Source organism: Nycticebus coucang, chromosome 6 (assembly GCF_027406575.1).
Source record: "Nycticebus coucang isolate mNycCou1 chromosome 6, mNycCou1.pri, whole genome shotgun sequence".
NCBI classification, from domain to species: domain Eukaryota; kingdom Metazoa; phylum Chordata; class Mammalia; order Primates; family Lorisidae; genus Nycticebus; species Nycticebus coucang.
The window spans coordinates 104,390,234-104,409,651 of record NC_069785.1 but is presented as its reverse complement, the minus strand read 5'-3'; the positions used below and the strand labels follow the sequence as shown (position 1 = coordinate 104,409,651).

The 19,418-nt window shown below is 45.9% G+C and overlaps 1 protein-coding gene across 2 annotated transcripts in view; it reads left to right on the top strand.

Annotated features, from left to right (window-relative positions):
• The first annotated feature begins 3,028 nt into the window (after nt 1–3,028).
• The window catches only part of FAH (fumarylacetoacetate hydrolase), a 33,134-nt gene continuing 16,744 nt past the window's right edge, over nt 3,029–19,418 (top strand). Inside the window, exons 1-7 of one of the 2 annotated variants that reach the window (XM_053595768.1) lie at nt 3,029–3,270; nt 5,786–5,896; nt 6,908–7,029; nt 7,520–7,569; nt 8,951–9,041; nt 18,221–18,318; nt 18,497–18,549. In XM_053595768.1, the coding sequence (XP_053451743.1) occupies nt 3,190–3,270; nt 5,786–5,896; nt 6,908–7,029; nt 7,520–7,569; nt 8,951–9,041; nt 18,221–18,318; nt 18,497–18,549 (606 nt within the window). In that variant the 5' untranslated portion in view covers nt 3,029–3,189. The remainder of the gene's footprint in view (nt 3,271–5,785; nt 5,897–6,907; nt 7,030–7,519; nt 7,570–8,950; nt 9,042–18,220; nt 18,319–18,496; nt 18,550–19,418) is intronic. The other variant, XM_053595767.1, reaches the window with a different exon arrangement.

Below are 19,418 nucleotides of genomic sequence, written 5' to 3'. Positions count from 1 at the left end.
ATTTGTCTTCTGCAGTTTTCATGTTCAAGTCTAGTACAAAGTGCCCAAAGACACTTGGACTATAACTGCACAGTGCAATCTTGAAATTAATTCCTTTACTCCCAAGGGGATAACTCAGAAGCCATGTTCTTGATAGGAAGACAGTTTATCTCCTACTAAACTGATAATAGCTAAACTTCCCCTTTCTCATAGAGCTTTTAGAACATCTAAGTAGAGATACCTGGCAATTTAGGAAAGGACACTTTGTTACAGCATCTTTCCAGAGACTGGCTTCCTGGCCTTCTGTTCTCCCTGTTTCATTAGCACATAGGCATCAAGATTAATTCCGAGGGCCAGTAGAATGGAAAGTTAGGAATGTGTACATGGAAGGTCGATAGATTGTAACCAATGAAGAATCTAAACATCTTCATCTAAACACCCCATGTACTATTACTTCCCCTCAACCTTGTAAAATGGAAATATTCCCACTGGCTTTCCTTGCTGATTTGAAACATTGTTAACATATGCAACCTTGTTTAGGTACTATATAAATAAAGCTGTTCAGGCGGTTCAGTGCTGGCTGCAGTCATCAGCTGCCCCAGACCTCCCCATCAGTCTCTTTCATGCAATCTCCATCTCTAATGTGATTTACTTTCTCAATTCCCGGCCATTCCCCCTCTGGTTTCATTTACTCTTCTTGCTAGTTCTCAGAAGACTTTCTCCCTCCCTCCCTTCCTATTTTTCTTCTGCTTTGTCTTCTTCGTCCTTTCCTTTTTTTAAAACACAAATCATTCATAATCTTCATAGTGTATTCAAATTACAAGTTATTTGGTGCATACTTCACTGCCGATCTTATTGAAAAAGCAGAGTTGTTCTAGAGGAGGGAAGACTGGAGGGAACTGCTGGGAGACTTGGGACAGGCCGGTGACAAATGTGTGCTTTGAAGAACCAGGAAGATTTTAAGGGAGTTAGGTTAGGGAGAAAGATAGTGGATGAAAGGAGAAATGGGACAAGACATGGCAGGCAAAGGAGCTGCACTTTCTTATTTTCTTTAAAGTCTTCTGCCCGTTTATTATTATTAATCATTTTTAAAATGCTTTCAAAGGAAAAAGTTACCTTTATGAATCCTGGGATGGATCTGCAACCTTTAAAATGTTCCTTAAAATTAGTTTCTAGGATTTTGGCTTTTTTTTTTTTTTTTTTTTCAATTTTCATTTTCAGTCAGCTCTGTTGTGTATCTATTCATTCATTAACTTTTGACTCTAATTCATTAACTTTTTTGAGAATGTCCAAAGCAAATTAATCAAAAGTAAGGGTTTCAGGGCAGGGTACCATGGCTAAAGCCTGTAGTGCTAGCACTGTGAGAGGCTAAGGTGGGAGGATTGCTTGAGGCCAGGAGCTTGAGCAAGAGTCAGAACGCTGTCTCTAAAAAATAAAGAAAAGTTAACTGGGCTTGGTAGTGAACCTGTAGTCCCAGCTATGTGGGAGGTGAAGGCTGAGGCAGGAGGATTGCTTGAGCCCAGGAGTTTAAGGCTTCAGTGAGCTAGTATGTCAATATTATAGCCCCAGCCACAGAGTCCCTCTCTCAAAATTAACAACAAAAAAGGCTAGAGTTTCAAATACTGGTTTCTATATTGATAACTATCTTGTATCCTACACCTTTTCTAATTTTAAACTTGTTTTTAAGAAAAAATTTTGTTAGAGTTCTAAGAAATTTGCATCTATCTTTTAAACTTTTTAGTCAGTAATGACCACTTTATAGTTGTCTTTTTTGATTGTCTTCTTTATAAAGAAAAGCAAAACCCAGATACAAAGAATGGATAACTTTCTGTTTTGGAGAAGAAAGTTGAGTGGAGAGCTTCACTTTGACCCTGCTTAAACAGGGAGTTAATGTCAGAGATCTCAAATCCTCACAGTCTGAGTCCATTTGCTATAACCGTTCTGTGTTAGGAAGAGGATTAAGATGTATATTTCTTCTCTTTCTTTTTTTTTTTTTTTTGCAGTTTTTGGCCAGGGCTGGCATATGGGGCCCGCACCCTACTCCTCTGAGCCACAGGCGCCGCCCTGTCTTCTCTTTCTTTTCTTCCTTCTTTCCTTTCCTCTCCCTCCTCTCTCCATTTCCTTCTCTTTTACCCTTCAGTCTCTTTACACACACACCACGATGTATGCTAGGCAGTGTTTTAACTCTCCAAAAACACCCATTCTCATATCAACTCTGAAGTATCAGCATTACGCAGAGAATAAAGCCGAGATAGAATGTAAGTAACTTGTCCAAGGTTAAACAGCTTGCCAATGTCATTTCACCACTGGAATGGGAAATAAACAGGTGAGATATATTTTAAAACAATAATTCTCATTAATTTAAGGCTTCCAAACGGGCATGATTGTCCCCTTCGCTGATACACCAGGAGACTGTTACCGTCGTGCGTATTAGCATGGTCGTTCTAGGTATTTTTACCTAGATTTCTGCTCCCAACTTTAAAGGTAGATTCCCGATTCAGCTCTGTAAGCCACAGAACCCCCAGAATCTGCTTGTAACTAACGGTATTCAGGAGACATTGTCTAGCTAAATGAGGCACTTGGCAGTAGGCCCCTTCCTGGTTTATGAAGGCAGAAAAGACATGACTGAAGTGTTCTTCCGAAGCCCCGGAGGCAGCGTCTGCGGGAAAAGTGTTTCCAGGAAGAGGACGAAAGTTCTATTGATCTGAAGAGCTGGGCAGCAGCGAGGGGGACTCGAGGCTGGGGTCACTCAGGGTAGAGACTTAAATATTAAACTAGTGTTTGCTCTCGGTAGGACCAGATGCCCTGCTCAGGGGGCTGGACTAGCCCCCGCGCGGGGTCGGGGGAGCTTGCGCAGGGAACCCGGCGGGCAGTAGAAGGTGTAGGCGTCGCGGGGGCGGGGCCCGGGGAGAGGCGGGGCTCTGGGAACGAGAGGCGGAGAATCTGGGACTTCGGGGGCGGGGCCACATGGGAGCGCGGCTCGTCGAGGGGCGGGGAATCCATGGTGGGCAGAGAGGCGGGCGGGAACCTCCAGGGTTCCGCCTGCATTACCCAGGCAGACTCCGGGAACGGGACCCGCGGCCAGGGGCTCGTGGGCGGGGCCAGGGGCCAGGGCAGCAGGTCAAGGGCCGGGGACGGGCCTGACTGCTGCGGCCCAGTCCAGCCAGGCGCACTGCTCGCCGACCTCTGCCGTGCCCGGTGCTCGCCAGCATGTCCTTCATCCCGGTGGCCGAGGATTCTGACTTCCCCATCCACAACCTACCCTATGGCGTCTTCTCCACCGCAGACAACGTGAGCCGCTGCGCCTGGGCTTCTGGAGCTGGGAGGGCGTGCGGCGGACAGGCGCGGGGGCGGGATGGAGGCCTGTGCCCTTTTCTCTGGAAGACCCCCACACTAGAGAGTTCCGGGTTCGATCCCGCCCGGTGACTTTCTTGCTGTGCACGTTATTTAATCTGTCGGCCTCAGTGTCCACAGGTCTGTGTGAGACTAAATGCAAAATGAAATGGAGCAGGTGGCTCTCCTTCCCAGAAGAGCAGAGCAGGAACGATTATTGTTACCCCCACGCTGAAGTGCACCGTCTTGTTGCCTGATGCTGCGGTGTGATTGCTTCCCCTAGACACCCGTTAGGGCTGGTCCTTAATCTCTCTGGTTAGCCCCTGGAACCTGGTATTTTAGCGACTTAGAGGGACACACTTACTTCCTCACTAGAGCTGTGGGATCTAAGATGGGAATGTCTTTGTCTCCAGCTGGAAGTGGTCAGGGGTGTGCTCTTCTTGGCATTCTCTTGCTGGTCAGATGGATCCTTTTGGGAAAGGGAAATGAACTGGGACTTAGTTGAGTGTAGACTGATTGGTAGAAAGAATCTTTGGGAACTGTGGTTTATAAACAGATCAGTAATAAGGAGGTCTCTGGGTGGGAAAAGCAGGTTCTCTTGGATTTGTTTATGGTATTTTTACCTAGATTTCTGCTCCCAACTTTAAAGGTACATTCCTGATCAGCTCTGTAAGCCACAGAACCTCAGAATCTGCTTGTAACTATCGGTATTCAGGAAACATTTGCTAGATAGACGAAGCACTTGGCAGTAGGGGTCCCCTCTCCTATGCCTGGTCATTGGCCGCAAGTGGCTGGTCTTTTATGGGCCTGCCTGTGGCACGTGCCTTGCTTTAGAAGAGTCAGTTTGTGGTTTCATAACTGGCAGACCTGATCTGATGTTGCAAGGACTCAAAAAGTTAACACTCATTCTCCTGCAGGACACAAATATGAGGCGTGTTAAACCTTAACCTGTGTTAGCCAACCACCCACTCTGCTGGCAGAGCCCTCCCTCTGCTGCCTCCTAACACTTTGCCCTCTGCAGGTGTGTCCTTCCCTTCCTGGGAGCAAAAGTACATTATAAGAAAACAATAATGAGAGGTAGACACACCCCTAGTGAGGTTCTCCGACTTGCTTTCCCAGGGGGATAAAATTCATGTCCCCTGGAGTGTGGCTAGGGGCTCTCAGACACCACACCCTGCTGTTATGATATGGAAATGCAGCCACTTGGGAAATCCGGGACAGCCCCTGATAAAGTACCAGGGATGAAGAGTTGGCACCTTTGGCTTTCCAGAAGACTCAGGGCCTTCCAGCTGAACATGCCTCATCTAAAGCTGTCACTGAAAGGCATTAGACATTCCCATGGGAGGGCTGCCCCTCCAGACTTGTCTAGTTGCCAAGGCAGAACCTCCCTTTCCCTATATTGGCGGAGCCTGGAGATTGCCCAAAGCTGGTGACTCCTTCTTGGCTTCAGCTGCGTGTGGGGGCCAGGGTCAGAGATGTGGCCTGCCTATCCCCTGAGTAGATGGCCACTTGGGTCCAGGTGGTGCAGCTCTTTGTCCACTGCAGCAGATTTGCTGTTTTCCAGAGCAGGAGACGGAGGCCCAGGGAGTCAGCCATGGAGAGAGCAGGAGGGGGGATCCCAGGCAGCCTCTTCAAGGGCAGGCTGTGCTGGGGCCTCTGTTGGGTGAGGTAATGCCTGTAGTCTGCCCCTGGTCCAGAAAGCCAACACACATGAAGAAGTGGCCATCTTCTCTCTGCCTACCCAAATCAGCAGCTGGTGGAGATAAGGCCGGCCAATACCCCAACCTCTCTGCTCTCTGCAACTGACGTGGTGGTTCAGGAGAGCTGGGATCTGGGCTCAGAACAGAGCCCCCAGAAGCAGAATCTGCAAATACTCTCTCTGATTCCTTGTTGACGAGCAAAGGTCAGGGTTGTGGGCTGAAGACAAGGCTTTGCCAAATGTTTAAGACCTTGTATTAGTGCTGGTGCTGAGCAAAAGGGACCCCCCACCATCACCACCACCATGTCCTGAGCAGTCAGGCTCCCTCACAGCCTGAGCCACAGCAGTGCTCATGAGTCTAGGCACCTGGCCCTCAGCTCTGTGTGGGAGAGGCGCTCACTGCTCTGCCTCACATGTGAGTTGCCCTGAGCGAAGGCCTTGGTTAAACCTGAAAATTAATCCAGCTTCCTAGTAAGGCAGAAGTTCCTAAGGAACTGTGCAGGAGACAAGGGGCTAGGACCAGGCTGACTGCTGTAACCACACCCCAAGGGGTATTTAATTTATTTCCCATTCAGGGAACACAGGCTCTTTTTCCTTTTTATCTGGGAAGCAGAGAAGACACAAGGGTCCATGGAGACAGTTCCTCATTCCCTTCTGCCTAAAGGGCCATCTCAGGGGCACCCATGGGCTATTAAGTAGACAGACTTTCTGAGTAAATGTGCCACTCCCTGTCAGAGACTTTCCCTAGTGCTGACCATGCCATTTTCCTCCTAGCCAAGACCCAGGATCGGCGTGGCCATAGGCGACCAGATCCTGGACCTCAGTGTCATTAAACACCTCTTTACCGGGCCTGTTCTCTCCAAACACCAGGATGTCTTCTCTCAGGTAGGACATTGTGAAATGGCTTGTCCTTGATCTCAGCAACACTTAATGCAAATGCCACCAAGAAAATACTCTTTGCTTTCCATTTCCCACAGAGCTAGTGCTGTCAGAGGTCTCAGAAGTTTTGCTTACATAAGGCTAGGGAATGTTCTCAAACAGATAAGCTGGCAGGAGGTGGCCTTGGGGCCAGCTTCTAGGGGAAAAGCGTGTCAGTGTCTCTGCAGTGCAGAGTCTTCCCAGTTGGCTCTGAGATGATGCTCTCCAGGAGCTCTGCTTCCCTCTCCATCAGGCTATTGGAGGCTCTGCCTGTCCAAGTCTTGTGTGGGCCCCCAAGGGAGGAGCCATGAGCCCTGCCCTTCAGGTATGTAGGTTTAGCTGGAAGGGGTCAGCCCACAGTGTGCATGTGCACACATGGGATGGCCATGAACTCACGTCCTGTCAGTGGTCAGCTCCTGGGATGCGTGTCTTCCCCCTGAGTGGGCTGGGGAGAGTGTGGTGTTGAGCTTTGCACACACGCTTTCCCTCATTCCTCCCAACAATCCTCTGGCATAGGAATTGGAATCATCACTACATGGATGGAGACCTGAGCCTCTGGAATGAGACATGATTCTCACAGGTCACATGGGCGGAAGTGTTAGAGTTGGGGCGGGAACATTGACTCTCAGAGCCCATGTGTGATTTTTCTGCTGTGTCTCACTGGCTACGAAACCTCTTCTTAGCTTCCGTGAAAGGGGCTGGTTTAGGCTGCAGTACCCTTGCAGATGGGACTGTGCCTCCCCTGGAACCTACACCTGGGCCAAGCTGGACGGGGTCGCTGTCCCAGGGAGCAGCTCCTGGGCCGTCTGTGAGGGGTGAAGCAATGCTGAGAAAGTGATGCCTTTCTCCAGCATGGTGAGAACTAAAGGGAGAAGTGCTGAGAGTGGAAAGTAGTAGCAGGGGCTGGCCACAGTTCGGCCTTCCTTTGGCAGGAGGGGTACCCCATGGAGTGATCTTCTCTCCCTGTTTTGGTCCTAGCCTGTTCTCAACAGCTTCATGGGCCTGGGTCAGGCCGCCTGGAAGGAGGCCAGAGGGTGCTTACAGAACTTACTGTCTGCTGGCCAGGCCAGGCTGAGAGATGACGCAGAGCTGCGGAAGTGGTAAAGGAGCATATAGACACATGGGGCAACAGGGGCACAGCAGATTGTGTGCTGGGTAGGCTCAGACCAGCCTTCACCCAGCCCCTGCCCGGGCTGCAGGTTGGCCAGAGGGTGCTGGGTGGACTGGGATTGCCTCGGTGCCGGGGTGGGGGGGGGCTGCTCTCTTCCTTAGCTCTTCCTCATCAGCATCATCTGTGCTCCTGTCTGTGTCTAGAGTGGGGAGGAGTCCCCATCACTCTAGTCCCAGTGGAAGTAGGGTGGAACATAGAAATAGGAAAAGGTGTTTCAGTATTGGTGGGAGGACGTCCTCTGTGCAGTGGCTAGGTTCAGCCTAGCTGTCCCCAGTCAGGCAGAAGTGCCCCCTGGAGATTGTAAGCAGAGTCCTAGGGGGTCTGGGCTAAGCCTAAGGGTAGACGACCAGAGTAGGGTCAGAATAGATGACCAGCCATGCCACTTGCATGACCTTGAAACCCCCGGTTCTATGTTTCAGTGCATTCACCTCTCAGGCCTTTGCCACAATGCACCTGCCAGCTACCATAGGTGAGTGCAGTCAGTTTACTGAGACAAGGAGCAGGCAGCTTAGTGGGCCAAGGGGGCCGGCCAGGTGTCCTGGTTCCTATGTCCATGTGGGTGGGGAAAGAAATGTAAGAGGGGCTCTGGGATTGTCCCCTTCCCCTCAGTGACCCTCCTCAGCACACAAGTAGAGCGTTAATTCAGCCCATGTGAAGAGCCAGGGGGCTCTCCTGGACTAGTTGCAGGCTGCACAGGTTTGTAACCAGCCTCTTATTTTCCCCAAAGCTGTGGGGCAAGTGCCCTGAGCTACAGTGGTAAGCGAGGAGGCCGGAGCGCTGTGTAAGGCCCCAGTGTGATGTGTGCACTTAGCAGGGTGTCTGGATGAGTGTTGGTCAGCAAGTTGGAGTTACAGAAGCTCTCTCAGCCTGATTCAGAGAGAGGCCAAATCAGCCTGTGGCCCTCTGTCTTTGTCCATCTCTCTGCCCCATGAGAGGCAACCTCCCCCATTGGGTGGGCTGGCCCCTATGTGCTGAGGGGCTGGCTTCCCTGCCCCAGGAAATCTGGATGTTCTGGGTTAGCTCTTGATTCTGGGCTGAGTCCTCAGCAGCTGGCTAAAGGGTGGGGATAGAAGGGACTGGGGACAGGTGGGGCTGGGCACAGGTACAGAGTCACCTCCCCACATTGGCCTCTCACTCCTCTTCCTCCTGTACCCGTGGGCCTGTGCAAACCAGTTATCCTAGAGATTCCTCACGTCTGGTTGACTGATGGTGCCCCTTCTTGTTTTTTGTTACCAATCTATTCTCAGCTGTTATTTCTGTGTGCTGTGGCTAAGATAGGAAGCAGCAGCTGAGGCTTGGTCTGCCCCATAGACTCTTCTTTCTCTCCTGTCCTTCACCACTTTCCTTTCTAGTCTAGGTTGTTGGTGCAGGTGTGTACCCAGATTTTTTTCCTCCAGAGGGAAGATTTAGGAAGATAAACAGGCAAACTGTCCCTACTAATTTTTTCTTCAGACGACAGGGTCTGCAGCTTGCAAACCACCCCATTCAGCTTGTCATAATCAGCAGACCCTGACTCAGCACCTGCCCTGAGCAAGACCTTGTCCTTGGCACTGGGGGATGGAGGGGAAGTCTAATGAAACAGGGCTGGGTGTAGTGTCAGCCATTTCATACCCAAATTCTGCTATGTGTTTTAGAAAATCTGGGCTCCTAATTTCTTATTTGTTGTGTGCTTTCAAAACAAACCGTTAGTGAGGCTGTTTTGTGTTGCATTGGTGCCCCCCGCTGGAGTAGTGGATGCAGGCTGAGCTCTGGGGTGTGCAGACGTTGTTGTATGTTCAGTTATGGCCCCAATCCCTGGGACTATCCCATAGCATCTGGGTCACTGAAGGGATCTCTTGGGTCTTCTGCAGGAGACTACACAGACTTCTATTCCTCTCGGCAGCATGCTACCAACCTCGGGATCATGTTCAGGGGCAAGGAGAATGCACTGATGCCGAACTGGTATGTTCCAGACTGGGTATCTGGATGAGTTCAAAATCTTTCTTTTCTACTCAGGAATTGAGAATCCTCAGGTGTGCTCAGGGCCATGTATTCCTCAAACCTGATTTATTATGTCCCTTCATTTGATTCTTATGATATTCTGTGAGGTCACTGAAGCCCTCACCATTTTATGGGTGGGAAACAGGTACTGAGAAGTATCCACTGGCATGAGGATGAACAGAGTTCAAGCCTATCTCCCACTCCCAGGTCAGCGCCACTGCCCAGGCCAAGGACCCAGAGCTGTGGTCCCTTTTGTTCTGTGCTGTCTATGGATGTGGCAGTTGCTCAGAACTGGAGAGGTTTGGACACAGTGGCAGGAACACACCCCAGACCCAGGAGCTGCCAGGACGGCTCTGCCGCTTCCTCTGTAGCCCACGCCCCACCTAGTATTAGAGGACCCTGGGAACAAGTCATACAGCTTGGAGCAAGTGTTTCAGATGGGCCATGCCATCAGGGATAGGTCTGTGAGGACCAAGAGGAAGGAGAAAAGAGAGAGAGCAGCGCCAACCCAAAGAAGTTAAGCACCAAGGCCAAAGCAAACAGGGCAGGGGCGAATATTTGCTCATCTCAAGTGGGAGCCTGGACCAGAACCCAGGCTTCAGGCTCCCACTTGAGATGGGCAAATATTTATTTATTTATTTATTTATTTATTTATTTATTTATTTATTGTTGGGGATTCATTGAGGGTACAATAAGCCAGGTTACACTGATTGCAATTGTTAGGTAAAGTCCCTCTTGCAATCATGTCTTGCCCCCATAAAGTGTGACACACACCAAGGCCCCACCCCCCTCCCTCCGTCCCTCTTTCTGCTTCCACCCCCATAACCTTAATTGTCATTAATTGTCCTCATATCAAAATTGAGTACATAGGATTCATGCTTCTCCATTCTTGTGATGCTTTACTAAGAATAATGTCTTCCACTTCCATCCAGGTTAATACGAAGGATGTGAAGTCTCCATTTTTTTAAATAGCTGAATAGTATTCCATGGTATACATATATGACAGCTTGTTAATGCATTCCTGGGTTGGTGGGCATTTAGGCTGTTTCCACATTTTGGCGATTGTAAATTGAGCTGCAGTAAACAGTCTAGTACAAGTGTCCTTATGATAAAAGGATTTCTTTCCTTCTGGGTAGATGCCCAGTAATGGGATTACAGGATCAAATGGGAGGTCTAGCTTGAGTGCTTTGAGGTTTCTCCATACTTCCTTCCAGAAAGGTTATACTAGTTTGCAGTCCCACCAGCAGTGTAAAAGTGTTCCCTTCTCTCCGCATCCACGCCAGCATCTGCAGTTTGGAGATTTTGTGATGTGGGCCATTCTGACTGGGGTTAGATGATATCTCAGGGTTGTTTTGATTTGCATTTCTCTAATATATAGAGATGATGAACATTTTTTCATGTATTTGTTAGCCATCCGTCTGTCATCTTTAGAGAAGGTTCTATTCATGTCTCTTGCCCATTGATATATGGGATGTTGGCTTTTTTCATGTGGATTAATTTGAGTTCTCTATAGATCCTAGTTATCAAGCTTTTGTCTGATTGAAAATATGCAAATATCCTTTCCCATTGTGTAGGTTGTCTCTTTGCTTTGGTTATTATCTCCTTAGCTGTACAGAAGCTTTTCAGTTTAATGAAGTCCCATTTGTTTATTTTTGTTATTGTTGCAATTGCCATGGCAGTCTTCTTCTTGAAGTCTTTCCCCAGGCCAATATCTTCCAGTGTTTTTCCTATGCTTTCTTTGAGGATTTTTATTGTTTCATACCTTAAATTTAAGTCCTTTATACATCTTGAATCAATTTTTGTGAGTGGGGAAAGGTGTGGGTCCAGTTTCAGTCTTTTACATGTAGACATCCAGTTCTCCGAACACCATTTATTGAGTAGGGAGTCTTTCCCCCAAGGTATGTTCTTGTTTGGTTTATCGAAGATTAGGTGGTTGTAAGATGTTAGTTTCATTTCTTGGTTTTCAATTCGATTCCAAGTGTCTATGTCTCTGTTTTTGTGCCAGTACCATGCTGTCTTGAGCACTATGGCTTTGTAGTACAGACTAAAATCTGGTATGCTGATGCCCCCAGCTTTATTTTTATTACTAAGAACTGCCTTAGCTATACGGTTTTTTTTCTGATTCCATACAAAACGCAGAATCATTTTTTCCAAATCTTGAAAGTACAATGTTGGTACTTTGATAGGAATGGCATTGAATAGGTAGATTGCTTTGGGAAGTATAGACATTTTAACAATGTTGATTCTTCCCATCCATGAGCATGGTATGTTCTTCCATTTGTTAATATCCTCTGCTATTTCCTTTCTGAGGATTTCACAGTTTTCTTTATAGAGGTCCTTCACCTCCTTCGTTAGGTATATTCCTAGGTATTTCATTTTCTTTGAAACTATGGTGAAGGGAGTTGTGTCCTTAATTAGCTTCTCATCTTGACTGTTATTGGTGTATACAAAGGCTACTGACTTGTGGACATTGATTTTATATTCTGAGACATTACTGTATTTTTTGATGACTTCTAGGAGTCTTGTGGTTGAGTCTTTGGGGTTCTCTAAGTATAAGATCATGTCGTCAGCAAAGAGGGAGAGTTTGACCTCCTTTGCTCCCATTTGGATTCCCTTTATTTCCTTGTCTTGCCTAATTGTATTGGCTAGAACTTCCAGCACTATCTTGAATAGTAAAGGTGACAGAGGACAACCTTGTCTGGTTCCAGTTCTAAGAGGAAAAGCTTTGAGTTTTACTCCATTCAGTAAAATATTGGCTGTGGGTTTGTCATAGATAGCTTCAATCAGTTTTAGAAATGTGCCACCTATGCCTATACTCTTCAGTGTTCTAATTAGAAAAGGATGCTGGATTTTATCAAATGCTTTTTCTGCATCTATTGAGAGGATCATGTGATCTTTATTTTTGCCTCTGTTAATATGGTGGATAACGTTTATGGACTTGCGTATGTTAAACCAGCCTTGCATCCCTGGGATGAAGCCTACTTGATCATGATGAATGACTTTTTTGATGATAAGCTGTAATCTATTGGCTAGGATTTTGTTGAGAATTTTTGCATCTATATTCATGAGTGAGATTGGTCTGAAATTCTCCTTTTTGTTTAGGTCTTTTCCTGGTTTTGGTATCAGGTTGATGTTTGCTTAGTAGAATGTATTGGGGAAGATTCCTTCCTCCTCAATTTTTTGGAATAATTTCTGCAGTACAGGAATAAGCTCTTCCTTGAAGGTTTGATAGAATTCTGGAGTGAAGCCATCTGGACCAGGGCATTTTTTGGTTGGAATATTTTTTATTGTGTCTTTGATCTCAGTGCTTGAAATTGGTCTGTTCAGGAGCTCTATTTCTTCCTGGCTGAGTCTAGGGAGAGGGTGTGATTCCAAATATTTATCCATTTCCTTCACATTGTCAAATTTCTGGACATAGAGTTTCTGGTAGTATTCAGAGATGATCTCTTGTATCTCTGTGGGATCAGTTGTTATTTCCCCTTTATCATTTCTGATTGAGGTTACCAGAGATTTTACTTTTCTATTCCTCGTTAGTCTGGCCAATGGTTTATCTATTTTATTTATTTTTTCAAAAAACCAACTCCTTGTTTCATTAATTTTCTGAATGATTCTTTTGTTTTCAATTTCATTGATCTCTGATTTGATTTTGGATATTTCTTTTCTTCTACTGAGTTTAGGCTTAGATTGTTCTTCTTTTTCCAATTCCATAAGATGGCTTGTGAGATTTTTGATGTGCTCTCTTTCTGTTTTGCGAATGTAGGCATCTAAAGCGATAAATTTTCCTCTCAAAACTGCTTTTGCAGTATCCCACAGGTTTTGGTAGCTTGTGTCTTCATTGTTATGCTCAAGGAAGTTGATGATTTCCTGTTTTATTTCTTCCTGCACCCATCTGTTATTCAACAGAAGATTGTTTAATTTCCATGCCTTTGTGTGGGGTCGAGTGTTTTTGTTATAGTTGAGTTCCACCTTTAGTGCCTTATGGTCTGAGAAGATAGAAGGTAAAATTTCCATTCTTTTGATTCTGTTGATATTTGTTTTGTGTCCCATGATATGATCAATTTTGGAGAATGTTCATGTTCATGAATGTTCCATGAGGTGATATGTATATTCTTTATCTTTGGGATGGAGTGTTCTATATGCTTCTATCAAGCACAGTTGTTCTAGGGTCTCGTTTAAATCTTTTATATCTTTGTTTAATTTCTGTTTAGAGGACCTGTCCAGCTCTGTAAGAGGAGTGTTAAAGTTCCCTGTTATTATGGTATTATGAGATATCATATTGCTCAGACTGAGTAAGGTGTGTTTCAAGAATCTGGGAGCATTTTAATTGGGTGCATAAATATTTAGAATTGAAACATCTTCTTGTTGTATTTTTCCCTTGACCAATATAAAGTGACCATCTTTGTCTTTTTTGACTTTAGTTGCTTTAAATCCACATGTATCTGAAAATAAGATTGCAACTCCTCTTTTCTTCTGAATTCCATTTGCCTGAAAAATTGTCTTCCAACCCTTGACTCGGAGGTTGAATTTGTCTTTTGAAGCCAGGTGTGTTTCTTGCAGATGGCAGATGGATGGCTTGTGTTTTTTAATGCAGTCAGCCAATCTATGTCTCTTCAGTGGGGAATTCAAGCCATTAACATTTATTGAGATAATTGATAAGTGTGGTAGTATTCTATTCATCTTATTTTGTGAGAGTCCATTGCTTAGTTTTGTCTTTTGCATCAGTGTGGAGGTTAGGTTCTGTCCTTTAATATCTGAGTTCTTACTTTGCTGCTGATCCATTGTGATGGTCAGTGTGTAGAACAGGTTGAAGTATTTCCTGTAGAGCTGGTCTTGTTGTGATGAATTTCCTCAATGTTTGTATATCTGTAAATGATTTGATTTCTCCATCAATTTTTAAGCTTAGCTTAGCAGGGTATAGAATTCTGGGCTGGAAATTGTTCTGTTTAAGTAGATTAAAGGTAGATGACCATTGTTTTCTTGCTTGTAAAGTTTCATTAGAGAAGTCTGCCGTCACTCTGATGGATTTGTCCCTGTAGGTCAACTGGCGCTTACTCCTGGAAGCTTGCAGAATCGTTTCTTTTGTCTTGACTTTGGACAGGTTCATCACAATGTGTCTTGGAGAAGCTCGGTTAGAGTTGAGGCGACCTGGGGTCCGATATCCCTCTGAAAGCAGTGTGTCAGAATTTTTAGTGATATTTGGGAAATTTTCTTTTATAATATTCTCTAGTATGGCTTCCATTCCTCTGGGGCATTCTTCTTCCCCTTCTGGGATTCCTATAACTTGTATGTTGGAACGCTTCATAAAGTCCCATAATTCTGACAGTGAACGTTCTGCTTTCTCTCTCTTCTTTTCTGCCTCTTTTACTGTCTGAGTTATCTCAAGAACTTTGTCTTCTACCTGTGAAATTCTTTGTCTGCATGGTCTAACCTGTTGCCCGCATCTTTAAGTTCCCTAATTGACTGTTTCAGTTCCTTCAGCTCTCCTATATCCTTTTGATATTCTTCATATCGTTCATCTCTTATTTGATTCTGTTTTTGGATTTCCTTTTGGTTATTTTCCACTTTATTAGCAATTTCCTTCATTGTTTCCATCATTTCTTTCATTGTTTTCAACATGTGTATTCTAAATTCCCTTTCTGTCATTCCTAACATTTTTTTACAGGTAGAATCATCTGCAGTAGCTACCTCATGGTCCCTTGGCGGGGTTGTTCTGGACTGGTTCTTCATGTTGCCTGGAGTTTTCTGCCGATTCTTCCTCATGAGTGATTTCTTTTATCTGTTTTCTTGCCCTAATTTTCCTTTCACTTCCTCTTGCTCTTTAAGTTCTCGTGCCTGTGGACTAAGGTTGCAGGACCAGAAGGGTTAGAAGGTTGAAGAGCAAAAAAGGGATGAAAGAAAGGAGGACTGAGTGATAAGAAAAAAAAGAAAAATAGAGAAAGGAGAGGGGGTGGGTATAAGGAATATTGACAAAAAGAAGAGAGGCACAGAAAGAGGGAGACAGAGCAATATAGGTGTACCGTAGGGTACTTTGACACAACCTTAATAAAACCCCACCTTCTGGGGGTGCCCAGTTGGGTGGTTCCCTTGAGGTCAGCAGCTCTTTGCTAACCCGATCAGACACAGTACCCCACCTCCACCAAGTAGAGAGGAAAGACAAAAATGCTATAAATCGATCCAAAACAAGCAAACAGAAAACTTTACAGAAAACTTTGGTTTGGTGAAAAACCAAATAATAGCGGTAGAATCACTAGCAAAAATGAACTTCTAGTTATTGAAAAAGGCAACAATGGGAAATTATAATTAAACTAGAAAAATTGAGAAAGAAAAAGGATCTGTGTGTAAAAGGGTGAAATTAAAAAACAAAAGAACATCAACAATGTCAAAATAAATAAAAAAACCCCAACCAAACAAACAAACAAAAAAAACACAACCAAAAACAAAGCAGTATGTATATGTTATTGAATATTGTCCGGGCAACACGTGGTCTTCTGGGGTATGAGATGTTAATCACAGTTCTGATACGACTGGAGGCTGCTGATTTCTCAAACCCCAGCAGGTAGACACCCTAAATCTCTCTTCAGCCCACTTAAAAGGCACTTTGAACTTGTAAACTTGTTGAGCAGAAGCTTTCCCAGGAAAGTGCTTGTCACTGGAATCACTGCTGAAGTGGCTATCCACTTACCCAGTGTGCCAAAACTGGTCTCACTCTGCCCCTGAGGGTTAGGGCTGCAAGGTGGCTCAGACCCCACCCTTAGGCTACTTGGTCGCTGGGTTACCAGCTCCCACCCGATTCTAGCTCTGTGACCCTGAGGGCGGAGCTTGCCGGGGCAGATCGCTCACAATGGCTCCCTGTGACCCACAGCCAAACACTATTAGCTCCGTCTGGCTCAGTGGCTCAGACTGGGGCCCTAGACAACGGCCAAAGTTCTCCGCACTCCCGCTCAGGCTCTCCCCAAGGCAGTTCAACTGAGTGCCAAGTCCAAAGACACCAAAACAGTTCACAGGTAAGGCCTTTCTGGTTTGCAGTCTCGCTGCTACTGAACTTACAGTTGCGGGCGGGTTTAGACGGATTGAACACATGCGACCACTTGCCGTTTTTCCACTGTTTTAGTCTTCCTCTTTGGGTCCAGAAGTCTCTTGCTGACTCCCTGTATCCTCACAGGGGTGATGATAGGCAGTTTCCACCAGCCAGAGATGCCTGGAGTCCTATCTCCCCAGACTCACGGTGCCCAGATGCAAGGAAGCTGTTACTCGGCCGCCATCTTGCTCCACCTCCTATGATCATTCGAGATGGGCAAATATTAAAAACTCTGGCCCTGTGCGGGCTCTGGGCTGCATTTCTCCTAAGCCACCCATAGCCTATCTATTCTAGTGTTGGTGGCACAGAGGAGCTATCTATCATCTGGGTTCCAGGATCCCAGTGGCCAAAGGACAGTGGCAGTGGGAGGTGAAAGGAGAGGCTGGGCCTGGGACACAGGTTTTTAACAGTGTCTGAAGCCACATGTGGGAGCTATGGCTGTCTTTGCCCTGTGTCCTGCAGAATTAAGAGAAAACAGGCCTTCTCTATTGATATGGGAAGCATGGTGGCCTGTAGTGGCTTTTTTACTTCATGTACCTGTTCTTTATTATAAAGGTAAATATGCTTAATGTGACCAACCCAAACTATAGAAAATACATAAAGCAAAACCTTATAATTTAAATGTCGATAGTCTCACTTTTGTGCATCTATCCTACGGAAATTAAAGCGCTCATGTGTTTTATCCAAGGGCAGGGATGTTTACTAGCAATATTTCTAGTGGCTCAAAGCTGGAAGCAATCTGAATACTTAATGGTAGAGAAATAGTTGGAAAATTAGTCTATTCACATTATGCAAGTCTTGTGGCTATTGAAAGATTTAGATCCAGAGACATATGCATGGTGTATATTCAGTGAGATAAGGAAAGTACAGGGTATTATGTAAAGTATGTTCTGATTTTTTGAAAAAAAACAAAGAAAAAATATATGTGTGCGAGTACAGTTGATCTGCTCATGTTAGTGCCGTGTACTTTAAATCGTATCACAGTGTGTTTCATATTTAGGATGCTTTCCTCTTTCATTTCCTTTTGCTTCTTTCTGTCTTAGCTCTTTCTGTCTTAGCTCAGCTTTCTGTCTGAGCTCTTGACCACATCCCGGTTGCCCTGGGTTGACTCTTTTGCTCCAAGCTGTATGACTTGTTCCCAGGGTCCCCTAGTACTAGATGGGGCGTGGGCTACAGAGGAAGCGGCAGAGCCGTGCAGGCAGAGCATTCTGGATTTGAATCCCTGTGCCACCCCCGGGCCACTGCTTTACACGGGGGACTTCAGCCAAGCCAGGGGTGCTCACAGAGCCTAGGCGTGGTCAGCACTGGCTGTGGCACCTGCAGGGCTCCTGTGAAGATGACGTGAAAAGGGAACCAATGCCAAAAGCTCTTCACAGGGTGCCTGGCTTGCACGGTGACTGTTACCGTGAGCCGTCTTGTAGTATTTACATCAGCTCCATTTTGGCATTAAGGGTGTGGGTGGGAGAAAGCCTGACTTCACCCTGGAGCACCTTCTGATTTTTTAAAAAATCAATATTTTAAAAAATTGTGGTAAAATACGCACATTATAAAATTTACTATCTTCACCACTTTTGAGTGTTTAGTGATGCGAAGTACATTTACACTGAGCAACCATCACCACCGTCCACCTCCAGAACATTTCCATCTTGCAAAATTGAAGCTCTGTATCCAATAAGCAGTGACTGCCCTCCCCTCCTTCCCCTAGTCCCTAGCAGCCAAATTCCACTCTCTGTCTCTTTGACTGTGACTACTCTGGGGACCTCAGAGAAGAGGAATCATGCAGCATTTGTCCTTCTGTGTCACATAGCATGTTTTCCAGGTTCATCTACATTGTAGCAGGTATAGAAATTTCTTTCCTTTTTAAGGCTAAATAATATTTCACTGCATTTATGTACCACATTTTGTGTATCCCTTCCTCCGTGGATGGACACTCAGGGGTACCTTTTGATTTTTGAACTCTGCATCTATGTCGATTCTGTTTCCGCTTTTTAATGCTTTTGAAGTTTATTTTACAATTTGTAACAGCGCTGGTGTCCTCTACTCTCTTGCTTTCCTGCGTCAGGCTACACTTACCTGTGGGCTACCATGGCCGTGCCTCCTCTGTCGTCGTGTCTGGCACCCCGATCCGAAGGCCCATGGGACAAATGAAACCTGATGACTGTGAGTGACCCTGGAGCCCAGCCCCGCAGTTTCCCAGCCCTGTGTTCACCAGGCCTCACAGTGCCCAGCCCCCCAGGTGCCCACCCCTGTGTGTGCAGAGCCTCCCAGCGCCCAGCCCCGTGGGTGCCCAGCCCTGTGTGTGCGGAGCCTCACAGCACTCTGTTTTCTGTTCTTCCAGCTAAGCTCCCTATATATGGCCCCTGCAAACTCCTGGACATAGAGTTGGAAATGGTAAGTAGTGCCTCCATGTTTTGTGGCCACAAGATCTGTTAAACCTTCTGGCATGAGAGCCCTCTGTGGGGGCTGCCCCAGGTCACAAGCTGTCCACTCCTCTCTAGTCGGCTCTGTGTCCACATCTGTCTGTCGGAAGTACAGTCCATCCTCATTACTTGCAGATTCTGTATTTGCAAATTTGCCTGCTTATGAAAATTTATTTATAACTCTCAAATGAATATTTAGAGGGCTTTTGTGGTCATTCATGGACATACACAGAGCAGTGAAAAATGTGAGTCACCATCAAACGGGCGCGTGGTCCCAGATGAGACCAAGCAAGGTGACTGTTTCCCTGTCTAAGCACATGCGTGTCCTTTATGCGGTCTTTTTGATGCCACATTTTTCACATTTTGTGCTTTTTAGGGGGTGATTTAACTGTTTATAATGGTCCCCAAGTGCAGTGCTAAAATGCCATCCAGTGTTTGTCACTGCAATAAGGCTCTGATGTGCTTTATGGAGAAAGTACACAAGTTAGATAATGCTTTGGCCACAGTGTGGCTGGCTTTTGGTTCAAGGGTAACAAATCAACAAGATATATTAGATGAGGTGCCTTTAAACAGAAACACAGATGGAACAGGTCATATAGTTAGGGACTGAGCAGAGGCTGGTAGGAGTCTAACCAACCCTGCGTTTCCCCTGGAAGCAAAGTTCAGCATCTGCAGTGATGTTACAGAACATCACTACCGTGAAGAGCGGGAATGAGTCGTGCCAGCCCCACCGCACCGTAGCTGGGCCCCCACACCCACACAGTTATGATCCCTCCAGGGATGCACATTTCTTTCATCTGAGGTTTTCATTTTGAGGTCATTATAGACTTACATCAGGTT